This window comes from Talpa europaea, assembly GCF_964194135.1.
Source record: "Talpa europaea genome assembly, chromosome: 11".
Classification (NCBI taxonomy): domain Eukaryota; kingdom Metazoa; phylum Chordata; class Mammalia; order Eulipotyphla; family Talpidae; genus Talpa; species Talpa europaea.
The window spans coordinates 78,408,328-78,421,109 of record NC_140078.1 but is presented as its reverse complement, the minus strand read 5'-3'; the positions used below and the strand labels follow the sequence as shown (position 1 = coordinate 78,421,109).

The 12,782-nt window shown below is 51.0% G+C and overlaps 1 protein-coding gene across 1 annotated transcript in view; it reads left to right on the top strand.

Annotated features, from left to right (window-relative positions):
* Nucleotides 1–245: 245 nt before the first annotated feature.
* The window catches only part of ITGA9 (integrin subunit alpha 9), a gene marked incomplete at both ends in the record, with an annotated part of 284,025 nt that continues 271,488 nt past the window's right edge, over nucleotides 246–12,782 (top strand). The window contains one exon of the mRNA XM_084248287.1: nucleotides 246–430. Coding sequence (XP_084104413.1) covers nucleotides 246–430 — 185 coding nt within the window. The remainder of the gene's footprint in view (nucleotides 431–12,782) is intronic.

Here is a 12,782-nt window from a genome sequence, read left to right as displayed (position 1 = left end):
CCCGCTCGCTCGGAGCGCGCAGACTGCTCGGGCGGACCGACGCCGCCGCCCGCTCCGGGCCGCCCCTGCGCTCGCCTCCCGCGCCCGCGCAGCCCGCCAGCCCCTCGCGGCGCGGCCGGCCGCCAGCGACCGAGCGCGGACCCCCGGCCCGGGAGCCTCCCGGCCGTCGGCGCACCCCGCGGCCCCGCCGCCGCGCGCTGGGCGCCCAGTTCGCCGGGCAGAGCGGAGGGCGCGGCCGGCCGGGGATGGGCGGCCCCGCGGCGCGGAGGGGCGCCGGGGGGCTCTGCGCGCTGCTCCTGGCGCTGGTGGCCGCGGGGACTCCCGGGGGCGCCTACAACCTGGACCCGCAGCGCCCCGTGCGCTTCCAGGGTCCCCCCGGCTCCTTCTTCGGCTACGCGGTGCTGGAGCACGTCCACGACAACACGCGCTGGTGAGTGTCCGCGCCCCGCGCCCCGCGCCCGCGCCCCGCCGCCCGCGCCCCGCCGCCGCCTTCCGGCCGCGTCCACGCCGCCGTCCCGAGGGGGCGATTTAAATGTCTCCGCTGCGCGCAGCCCGGCCGCGGGGGGCAGGCGGCGAGAAGGGATACGCCGCTCCGCCGTCCCGCCCTGGCGCCCTGAGGCGAGGGGGCCGGGCCCGGCGCTCCCCCGGGGTGCCAGCCCGCGGTGAGCTGGAGTCCCCCCAACACCTAGAAGCGCCTTAACTCGCGCCGCAAAGTGACTTGGCGCCTCTTTCCTGAGGGGCGGCCGCTGGGCCCGAACGCCAGAGGGTCCCGGGAGACGCGGCGCTCGAGGTGCTGCGGTCTCTTCAGGTTGGGGAACTCTTGCTGAGACCCCACCCGCCTCAGCAACTGCAACCCTCGCCCAGCGCCGCTGCGCGCACGAAGCAGAGTAGCCGGAGGTGCGAGGGAGCGGGCTGGATGTGCGTGTGCGTGTGCGTGTGTGTGTGTGTGTGTGCGCGCGCGCGCGCGTGTGTGGTGTATATGTGTGTTGGGGGTGTGTGTGGGGTATTGGGGCTCCTTGGAGCCCAGTGTGTGGGACCCAAAGAAGCGCATTGGCGCCCAGAGGCCCCTCCTCCCTCACCAGACCCCGCGTGAGAGGCCTGAGAGGCGTGGAATGCAGGAGGGAAGGTGGTCCCCCCCCCCAAGGATGGTGGGGCTGGTGGGTGATTTGGGGGGCGCCTTAGTATCTTCTGACATGGGTCGTCTGACTGGGCGACAGGCACCAGAAGCTTTGGGAGAGGGTGGTGATTCTGTGGAGGTCAGTGAGTCCAGTTGCTTCCTGACAGTGATCCCCTGAGTCCCAAGGGGCTGGCGCTCTCCCCCTATTAAGCAGTATTGCTGAGAGGTCCAGATGCAGAGGAGAAGCACGTAGGGAGACTGGTCTCTCCTTCACCTTCCCCCCCACAAAAGCTGGTTCATGAAACCACCATCCAGGGTCACCTCACCCAACAGTGAGGTGGTGGTAGTTCCCCTACCACAGTGCGGGCCCAGGTGGTAGTTACTCTGGCCTTGGTTTGATTCTGGGATCACCAGGGTGAGCATTCTTAGGGGTTGTAGGCTGGGAGGGCAGTGTCAGCTGGCCCGTGCTCTCAGCTTGTAGTTGTTTGGCCTGAACTGCACAGAGGCTGACAGACTAAGAGGGGGTTTGTCGATAGGAGTCCTCAAATGTTCTGGCAAAAGTGGGGACGCCGTGACCAGCCAGTCCCTTAGCAGCCATGCTGTTCAGGAGCACCACCTCCAAGACGACCAGTTTTGAAAATTCTTGGAGCTGCCACTCCCCTCCCACTCCCTCCCACCACCCCCCACTCTACTCCTGTGGCTGAGTTTAAGGCAGGATTGGCTTTTCCTGTATTTGCCAAAACTGAACACCTTTTCTCTGTTGTCCACACTGAGCCCACTGTGGGCTTCAATTTGGTAGAGAAGGCAGCCCGGGCAGAAGCAGCTGGAAGCTTCCTAAAGTCCCACAATGGGCTCCGCAACTGAACTGTGTGACCTTGGCACAAAGCATGTGGGCAGAGCTGTCAAAAACAGAAGCGTTCCTCTGGGAAGGGGCTGCAGCCCTGTGCCGAGCTTGCTTCTCAGAGCTTTTAAAGCTCTTCAGTCCCTGGTGGGACAGGTGCCCGGCCTGTTATCTGGATTTGGATGAGCCACAGGTCAAAGCTGCCCCAGCTGGGGAGCAACTAGGGGGGGGGTCAGGAGCAGGTCTCTCAAGGGAAGAGTGTTCAGCCTGTTTTAAAAAGGGCGGAGGAAAAGCTGTGTCGTGTGAAATCATTTGGCAAGTGCACGTGAGGAAGGGCGGCATCCTCTTCAGCTGACCCAGGATAAATGGTGTGGAACCGGGTGCCGGTGTGTGGTCTTGGTGCCAGTGGAGGTGTGGGACAGTACCCCAGGGTCTGTAGAAACCCACGCAGCCAGGCTCTGCTCTGCTTCTGTTCCTGAGCGGCTGATCTCTCCTTTGGAGTGCTCCTTCCTATAGGTGCCAGCTAGACTCCACTGAAATTTCTTTAAGAACCACTTTTTTTCCCCTCCCCTACCTTGTTTGAATTTTATTTTAACTTTTGCTTATCTATTTTGTTTCCTTTTCTTGCTGCCTTTTCCCCAGTTATTTTCCTCCCTATCTTTTCTCTTTCATCTTTCCTCCAATATTCTTCATCCTAAATCTTGAATGTTATTTTCTACTGATGATGGTGCCCAGTTTTGGCATCTCCTTTTTTTTTTTTCTCTCTCTCTAGATGTGCCATGAGGCTCATGAAATTATAGCCTTTTGCTTGCGCAGGCACCTGGGCCTCATTTGGTACTGATAATTTTATATTAACTCTCTTAATTACTTTCTTGAAGAAGTCACATTTAGATTTTTAAGACTCAGGTCCTGTGAAATCTGGATCTACCTTAATGTCTTAACGTTCAGTTCTGGGGTTGGTTGATTGACTTAGTGACTGATTATTGGTTTCTTCCTACCAAGCAGTTCCTGGGCCCTGGATCTTTAGTCTTCTTAAGGGACATGCAGGTTGTTTCCAATTATTCACAATTACAATAACAAGGATACACATCTTTGTAACTAGACCCTTGTGGACATCCTTAATTATTTCCTTCAAATAAATTCCTGGGCTTAGAATTGCTCCAACAGAGAGGAGGGAGGTTTTAGGGCATTTTCTGTGCTTTTCTGAAATGTCAGTGAAGCGATAGTGTGTAATTTAGAGAAATGCATTAATTTATTCAGGCACCAGAATTTGGGAGTAATTTACCAAAAGACTGTTCTAGTGCAAGAGAAGAACATAGCAGCCAGAGGTGAAGATGGGAGAGGGAGGTTAGTGATTGACATGAACAGGAATAACAACATATTGAAACTGCAAGGAAAAGATAAATGCCCATTAAGCTTTGTCTCTGGTGTTCTCTTGAAGTAATTACTCTTTAGTTGCTTAATTCAGTGTTTAGTGGCTTATCAAATTTGCTTCATGCTACCTTCTACAGGTGAACAGATGTGTTTTCTGTAGGGTAAGGAACCAGAAGAATGTGCTGGAGGGCGGGGATAGAGCCCAGGCACCAAGGTCAGCGCTGCAGGTGGCAAAACTGAGGTTTCATATTGTGGAGGGACCCCAGGTGCACCTCACAAAGCACACACATGCACTATCAGTAGAACTGACTCTTCTCTAATCCCAGATCTGAGCATTCCTAACAGCTCTTTTATAAACCCAGAGGGTTCTGGGTCTCTGTGTCAGGGGTGGGGTAACACTGGTTTCCGGAGCCTTGAGGCCTGAGTCCAGCTTCTGCAGCCACTGAGAACAGAGCCCCAGACCCAGTGTGTCCCAAAGTGCTTGGCTTGAGAGGTCCCTCTGTCACCATGCTGTGGGCTGTGTGAGTCCGCCCTGGGCCAGGTGCACAGTGTTACAGATGTCATTTGTATCTGCTTGCATGCAAACTTGCAAGAGACAGTTTCCTTTTTCACAATGACACCCAGAGGGCTTCTGCCTGCCGAGAGCTAGCTTCCTCTCCTATGTCTCCCCCCTTCCAACTCCCTCTGGTCATCTTGTACCCTTTGAAGAACAGCGGTAGGTGCCAGGGAACACAGACAAAGCCGATTTCTGTCCCCTTCCCTTAGACATAGCGCCTCAGCTGCGGGGCAGACAACTGTAACACCCTGTGGTATAAACAAATGCAGCCCAGCTGGTGTCCAGCGCCCAGTGTGGGTGGCTTTCACACCCTCCACTCCACTCCCTGGAGTCGAGGTGATTGGGTACACTGACTTCCTTTCTGGCAATGTGCTTCCTGCTGCATCTCTTGGGACACATCTAGATAGCTGGGCTGAGGCACAAAGCAAGTGCTTGGAAATGGAATCTATTGCTTTGTTGAGGCTGTCACAGTGTCATTCAGTGAGGGATAGGAGGCAATTCAGCCCAGGGGAACATAACATCCTCAATTTGCATTAACGTTGAGAATTGAAAGAACGGGCCAGACAGTTCTGCCTTGCCAGGGCAGTTGCCACTAGCCAGATATATTGCTATTTCAATTAAAGTTAACTACAATCAAATAAAATTAAGAATTCATTCCCCCAGTCACACTAGCCATGTTGCAAGTGCTCAGTAGCCACGTGGGGTCAGTGGCTACTGTGCCGAACAGCACGCAGGACATTTTCATCATCGCAGAAAGTTCTCCTGGACAGGGGTGTTTTAAAGCAAAGTCTTTAAGACACAAAGATCAAAGGTTGATAAAAGGAAAATTGACCCGTGGCATATTTGAGTGTGAAAACAAACAGGGATACTTAAATTTAGCTAAAAATTAATAGTGCCAGTCAAAGAGGTTGAATTCATTCCCTTTTCATTCATTCAGGTGTACTTCTCCTGTGCTATGGGGTGGGGAGTCAAGAATGGAAAACCCTTTCACAGTGTATTGGGAAGAAGGCAGAAGGTTACAGGGTTCTACTCATTCATTTCTGGAAAAATATAAAATATGGCATGGGTTTCAGTGAGGGGGAGGCTTGTCCTTGACAGACACAGGGACAGAGGAGAGCCCCCTAAGAAGGTAAAACAGTTAGATGGGAACCTGGGATCATGGGCCCCGCAGCCACTGCTTTCCCCAATCTTAGTGAGACCCAGAAATGACCTTGGTAGCCTACCCTCTCCTGCCAGTTCTTCTGTCCCATGCCAGGCTTCTCGAAGTAGCATCTTGATTCTGCTTCTCCCTGACTCTGCAGAGCTGCTTTCTGAAGCTTTCAGGAATGGAGGACACATGTATGAGGCCCAGGTTCTCAGAGGACTCGGAAAGCATCCCTGGAGATTTCGGAGGTCTTTTCCTGGAAGATCTTGAGAAGCCCATGAGGGCGCTGTTTCCTGAGCTGGTGCTGAATGCTGTCTGGAGTAGAGGCAGCTGTCTTTTCCAGAGCAGAACCTTCCAGGACAAGAAGACAGACTCTTCTCAGCCAGCCCCTAACAGCCGAGTGTGAGAGTGTGAAAGCTGGGCCCCTGCCAGCTCTGGTTCCCCAGTGACTCAATGCTGGTCAGGAAATGGTCTCCTTCTGATAAGGCCTATTGTGATTTGTCCACAGTGAATGTCGTTTTCACATTCATTAAAAGCAGCTCTGATCTCAGAAAGTATTTGCTTTCAAGGGAGTAGCATATAATTTAAAGCAAAATTGTTTCATCAGATAGCATTTGCTAGGCCTCTTCAGGAGGCCAGTGCTTTCGCAGCCGCACAGGTAGAATAGCTGAATCTTTGGGACAACCTGGTGAGTAGGGACCTGAGGCTTGTGGTCAAATGCCTTGTCTTAGATCCACCCCAGCCTCAGTAACAATGCAAACTGGTTGCCGGGGGGCTGCAATCAGTTTTTGTCCTCTAGGAAGTAGATGCTGGGACAGATAGGAGGGCAAGAAAATTGTTGGTGGGGGAGCGCCTGAAAGAACAAGGAACCGGAACAGGATTGGGCAGGGAGAGCCTCAGATCGTGATTCAGATTTGATTGAAATCTCAACCAGCTCAACAGCCACGGGGCAGAAATGGCTATTCCTTTACCTCCACCCCGCCCTCCCTCGCTGCTAACCCCTCCAGGTCAGTGAGTGGCAGCAGCTGCCTGGGGATAGTGTGGCCTTGGCTTGTGGCAGCCTGAAGGGGCTGCAGCTGGGGGCCGCCCCCTTGCAAATGAATATCAAGAGGTAATGTCCACTTCCATGGTGGCCACGGAGCTTATCCTGTGTGAGTTGCTGTATTAGGAAAGCAGGAGTGGTGACTGGGACCATCTGACCCTTTGCTCATCCCTCTGGATCAGGAGCTTTAGGATTCTGGGGACAGGAAACTGGTCAGTAGCAGAATGCAGAGCATTTTTGCAGCCTGCTGACCCCCTGGGTGCCTCCTGCTGCTGTCTAGGAAGTCGTATGTGGGGGGATTGTGAGGAAGGGCAGCTCTGCCTTGCCTGAGTCATCAGAGCAGTTGATAAACTCTCAACTAGAGGGAGCAGCAACACCTCATCCCTGGTACCTTGTGAACCACAAATCCTTTAAGCCGAGTGGATTTGGCCACCAACCACAACAGAATAAAGTGTATTATCATGACCTTAATGCCGGCGGGAGACTTAGGAAGCGAAAGTGAAATCCAAGATTGGGGAAAATCTAAAGTCTTTGAAATCACAGGCTGGCTCCTTTGGTCCCCAATTTCTACTTTTTGGGAGAACAAAAGGACTTTGGTTGTGAGTTGAAGTTCACAGCGTAGCGACACTAGCAGAGTAGCAATTGGGCCACACGGACCGGGCACTTAGTGTGTGTTGAGTATTGTTCCTCATGCTTTGGTATATTAGCTGTTTGAATGGTCCCCCCCCCTTGTTTCAGGTGGCTCTCCTCCTAGGGTGGAAGCCAAGGCACAGAGATAATACTTGCGGCAGATACACATCGAGAGTGTTAGAGCTGCACCTGTGCCTTTGCCTGTCAAGAGTTCAAGAATTTGAGCTCAGGGTATTAAGGCACCCAGGCATCTGCCTCTTGAGGTTCCTTCCTGTCCTGCTTTGCTGGAAAGGTTTTGAAATTACGGTGGCAGTAGTTTCTCTGTGGCACCTTTTGGGGATGCTTATTCATGACCTGTTAGCTAACTTGGGGGAGGGGTTCTGGGGAGGAATACAGCTTTCTAGAGATACTTGATCATGGAGCAAACAGGGACCCAATGAATCTTCCAGGGACATTGCTGTCGCACCAGATGTGTCTGATGTTAACACAGAGGTGTCCTGGGAAAGATGGAGCCTATCTGTGTATCCATCTGAACCTCTTGGGCTGTTTTTGTTACCATCTCTTCATCAGCTCCATCAAGTCCTGGCTCTATCACTTGTTTCAGAGGCTCTGGTTGAAGGATAGGTGGGGAAGGTAGCCATGGTAGCCAGCACTTAGGACTCAACCTTAGGGGTGTAACTTGAGTAAACCCACACAGTGTCAGATTTCCCGCATCAGGGGCCAACCGTACACAAGAGAGGATAACTTGTGTCCCCCAAAGCCTGAATATAGAAAAGGTGTGAACCCAGTTTCCTCCATCTCAGCTCATCCCTTGGTGTGTTTACACCCAAGTGGCCTGTCCACTCCTCCCCGACTCTCTAGTGTTAAGATGCTGCAGTGTGGTAACCCCTAGCGCAAAGTTGGCAGTGTGTGGGACGCACCAAAAGGAAGGATGGCAGAGAGTCTTGGTACCTCTTCTGCACCATAAGGTTCCTAGGGAGGGGATGTTCTAGACTCATTTGGGGTTCTTCCTTGCTCTCTCTTTTTTCTGACCCCTGATTCCCCAGCAGCAACCAAACCCATATTTTCTGTGCCAGAGACACAGTGACTGGGGTTCAAGAATGTGGGTTCCAGCATCAACCCTGCCCTCATACATTCAGCTGCCAACTTAGGGAACTGTGTGGGCTTGGCAATTTTCTTTAGTTGAGCCTTGGTTCAAGGTTCTGTAAAAGTAGTAAGAGGTTCTCCCTCATCATGTTGGAAGCATTAAATGAAATGTTTGCAAAGTCTGGATTATAAATGTAGCAGATAATAAATGCATGAAATACTAGTAGTTATGTTCATTCTTATTTCAGTCTGACTTTTGAAATCAATGGCTTTCATCATCCCAACTTTAGATGCTAATCAAGTTTGCTTTCAGCACATTTATTTGTTGATTCATACATTCGTTAATCACAATTTGAGTGTCAGTACTCATTGCAGACATGCACGAGATGGTTTTACATAACACACTCTTCATTACCTGTGGTCTTTACATAAATTTGGTCGTGCTCAACATACAGAAAGTATTCCTTTACATCCTGGCTGCTTCCAAAAAGGACCTGAGGTGGCCATTTTCATCAGAGACCTGTGGGCTGTAGATCATAGAGCTCTGTACACCTCTTCCTTCTCTCAGAGCAGGTGGGCAGTCACCCCCTTATGGTGAGTCCTGGTCCCAAGGTTCCAAATAAGTCTGGGAAGTAGGTCTTTTTTTCTGAGGTGATAGGATGCTAGTACAAAACAAAAAAATTAGGCCTATTTTTAGAGAAGACAATAATTTAAAAATTACAGGAATAAATAATTGTTAAAAAGCCAGGAAGATCTGCCAGAGGTCTGCAGCCTGCTCTAGCTCTTAGATTTAATGTTCCCTTGATGCCCTCAGGAGGGGAAAGAAATCACGGGCTCTTCTGCTGTGCTTTTCTCCTCTAGCTGTGTTCTTTCGGTGCATCTGCTGAGATCTGAGTCCCTGACTGGGGCAGCAACCTCTCAGGACTATTCACTCCCTAACAAGGTGGCCAGGGGGCCTGATGCTCTCCATGGGGGAACTCCATCTATCCCCCTGCTCTTGGCCAGAGTTGGGAGTGGCCATGCTACTTGTTTGGCTGACTCAGCATTTTCTAGGATGGATTATATCCCTTTCCCTTCATTTACTCCACCCTAGGATTCCCAGAATAAAAACTTCTCTTGGGCCTCCCTGGTGGTGCAGGCAGTTGACCGCAGCCTCTATTGTGCCGGACCTCTCCTACCTTGCCCGCTGCTCCCCTCAGCAGTGTATTTCGTCAGTCTGCCTGTTCTGTTCCCCGCTCTGTCTCTGGTGAATCCTCTCACCCTCCTGCACATCTGGCCTGTACCCTAAATAAAATAAATCTTAAAAAAAAAAAAAAAAACTTTTCTTGCTGGCCTATTATGAGTACTTGCTATGTGCCAAAGGTGCTGTGTTATGCCATCCTGATGCAGTGGGAGCTACTACTACCAAGCACAAAAGCCACATCCAAAAAGGCTACCCAGCAAATAGGTTACAAAGTCGTGATTTGAACGTAGTGGGTCTTTGAACGGAGTGGGTCTTTCTTAATGCTGGGCTGCCCTCTGTGCCTCCATAAAAACCTCTGTGCAAAGCACTGAGCTTCTAAGTAGGAAAAGGTGCTGCGATACTTCTTTTGGGAGCATTTGTACCTGGTGGATGGAAGATCCTAATCCACTCCAGTTGCCCCAACTTTTTGCTGGTTGACTTTTCCTGTTGTGCCTCACCACTGTCCTGGGAGGGTCTAAGTAGCCATGGGACTGGCCCATGGTCACACAGCTGGAGAGGAGCTGGCACATATTTAGGGTGTTTCTATCACCCAACCCAGCTTTTGTAATATCAAAACATTTGAAAAAATTTGTGATCCTGCTTGGCAGTGAGATTTTTTCAGGGGGTAAGAATGGAATTTAAAGTTTGCTGCAAAGGTAGCCTGCCCTAACTTGATACATCTGTTTTCTATTCCTGCCCTGTTGCTACATGATAAACCACCCTGAAACTCAGTGATTGAGCCTGTTACCACTGATTATCTCATGAATCTGTGGTTAGTAGTTTAGGCTTGGTTCAGTTGGATGGTTCTTCTGTTCTCAACTGAGCTCACTCCTGCATCTGTGATCAGCTTCTGGGTTGGCTGACTGATCTAGGATGGCTTCAGCTGGGAGGACTCATCTCTCTTCCCTCTTTTGTTCTCCAGCAACCTGGATTTGTGCATGTGACTGGGCAGGGTGCCAGGAGAGCAAGTATGCATGGCTGTTAAAGTCTAGGCTGGGATTGAAACTGCGCCACCTTCACATTCTGAAGGCCAATTCACAGGGCCAGGCCACACTGGAGAGGAGGGCAAACAGACTGCACCTCTTGATGGAAGATGCTGCAAAGTCAAATTGAGAAGGACCTGGATGCTACTTTATACTTGCCAGGTGCTTTATATACATCGTCTTATATCTTACAAGAACCTTTATTAGCAACACTCTTATACATCCTGTTTTACAGAAGAAGAAAGTCAAAGTTCAGAATGGTTAAGAAACTTGTCCAGGGTTACACAGCTCTGCAGTGGTAGAGGCAGAATTTGAACCCTGTCTTTACCCTGTGCTGCTTAGGTTTAACCACTTTGAATAACTTGTCCTTAAGGCTTAGAATTCAGGTATAACCCTTAAAAATCTGTACCCACTGCTTTAGCACTTGGAACCTCAATTTTCCCAAACATAAAAAGAGGTGATTCAGTGGCCTTTCATGTTTCATGGTTCGGATTGGTAGCCTGATGCTAGGGGCTGTCTTTCCTCTGGGAACACAGGGCTCAGTGTGGTCAGAGGGGCCTTTCCTGGCTCTGCCTCTCCCTCTGCCTCTCCCTCAAGTCTTGCCTGTTTCTTGCCCAGGATGGGGTGTGGATGTGGACTCCTGGGGTTTCCCTGCGTGTGGCAGACACAATGATTGAATTTGACTCATGTAACTGAAATGTGGGTCCCTGGGGGAAGCTTTGGCTTTGGGATGAAATGCATGAAAAGAAACCTAATGGGTTTAAGGTTTTAAATCCCCAGTTGCTCTCCTGGATCTGGCTGTAATTTTGCCCTGTGGAATCTCTACTGTGGCATTTGTGGGGAGGGAGAGAAGAGCTTTTGAGATGTTCTCTGTTCCCAGCTTTCCCAAGGGAGGTAGCTGTGGCTTAACCCCGTGCGCCCTGCTCTCTAGAGGTTTGACCTGCCCTTGGCTTTCAGGGTATGAGGGATGGGTTCAAAGCTGGTGGGGGAGCCAGATGGAGCTGTTTTTGCCAGCTTGACCACACACAGGTCAGTCATGGAGGTTCTTGTTCTGGAAAACAGAGGGCATCTCGACAGTCACAGTAAGAGGGTCTGGAGAGACTGGAAAGACCATGCCCTAGGGCCTGGACAACTGCGTTCAAATCCCACCACCACGGGGTAATGTGCACACTTGATGCTGCCTGCTGGGCTTGCCTTGAGCAAGAGATCAGACAACCTGTGAGCATAACTGCTGGCAGGTGATGGGCCCACATTTCCAAGTAGTTACCTGAGCTGCTCATTAAATGAGGTGAACATCTGTGCAACACCATGCCAGCAGTGTGAACACTTCAGACAGGTGGATGAATAACAAGGAGGAGGAGAAAACCTCCTTTCTATACCAAACCAGTCTGTCCAATGGTGTGATCGAACTTCGGAAGCCAAGTTCTAAGCTGAGAGCCTTGAAAAACTGGGCTTTTTCAAGCAAAGTCACAGTGTGAGGGCTGTCCCAGGACATGGGAGAGGCACAAAATACCTTTCCCATCTCTCTGGCTGACTTGGGGTGGGCAGAGTAGGGGAGTGGGTGCTTCACTTGATGGAGGGGTATGTGCTGCAGCTTGGCCCTATTACCACGCTTTATGGGCTTGGGCAAGTGCCATGACCTTCTCTGGCCACCCATAAAATGCGGATCCTCCTGCCAGGTTGCTGTGATGATTGAACACGAGTCTGTCCAACAAGAGCATGGCCCACCACCTATGCTACCCTAGTTCCCCTTACCACCCACTGTCCTTATAGTTTGAAATCCAGAATTCTGAATTGAGAGGACTCTAAAAGGTCTTCAAGGTTGATGTGCAACTTTACGTGGGGATAGGCTAGGGAGGAGATTCCCTCTCAAGGGTCTTCTGCCTATACTGGCTCCAAATGCACGTGCTTATTGGCATTTAGTGTGGGTGGTTCTATGGCACATCAGCTGGGGAGCTTGTGTAAATGCATGTTCTGATTTAGTGGCCTGGACATGGGGCCCGAGATGGCCTTTTGATTGGGCTCCCAGAAGTTGTCCATGCTGCTGGTCTCAGGACCACCCCGAAGCAGCCAGCAAAGGCAAGAATGGGTCTGATGATTTATGAATCGCAGCCTGTTGGTGGAGACACTCAGACCATTTTCTATGGCAACTGTAGAGAGCAGAGGAAACTTCCTTATCACCTTATCCGGAATGCCAGGGGAGATTTTGGAGGATGTTGGAAGTGGGTGGGACGTCTCTGTAATTCAGAATAATGAGGGAAAAAGCAGATGGCATCTTTTCAGTGGCTTGCCCTGATATCTGGGCCATCACACTCTTTATCTCCTGGAATCAACCTGGCTAACAGCCAGCTGAAATAACTTCAGAAGAGACCAGCTCATCAGCCGGCCTGCAGCAGCAGTCTTGCTGGCCAGTGGCCTAGGTAAAGAGCAGCGCCGGGCTGCGGAGGAAGCCACGATGTTCCGTAAACACAGAGACATAAGCACAGCGTGCCAGCCCTGCCAGTGTCCTGCACACGTGTGCGCGCACAGTGGCCCTCGTCTCTTGCTTCATTTCCCATGACACAGGATTTGGGAAAAATCTCATCTGATCAGCCAATGAAGCATTTGAACCACAGGGTTATTATTAGCTTGATCAGCCATGGTTGTTAGAAACACTGAGTATTTTGGGCTTGGAAGGAAAAAACAAGGTCCCTCTCTGCTTGAGATTTTGATGTGTTTTGGCCTCTCTCTGTCTCAGTTCTAGGCTGAGAGAACAATGCTTGAGGTTTAAGGCCTCCAGGGCCTCTT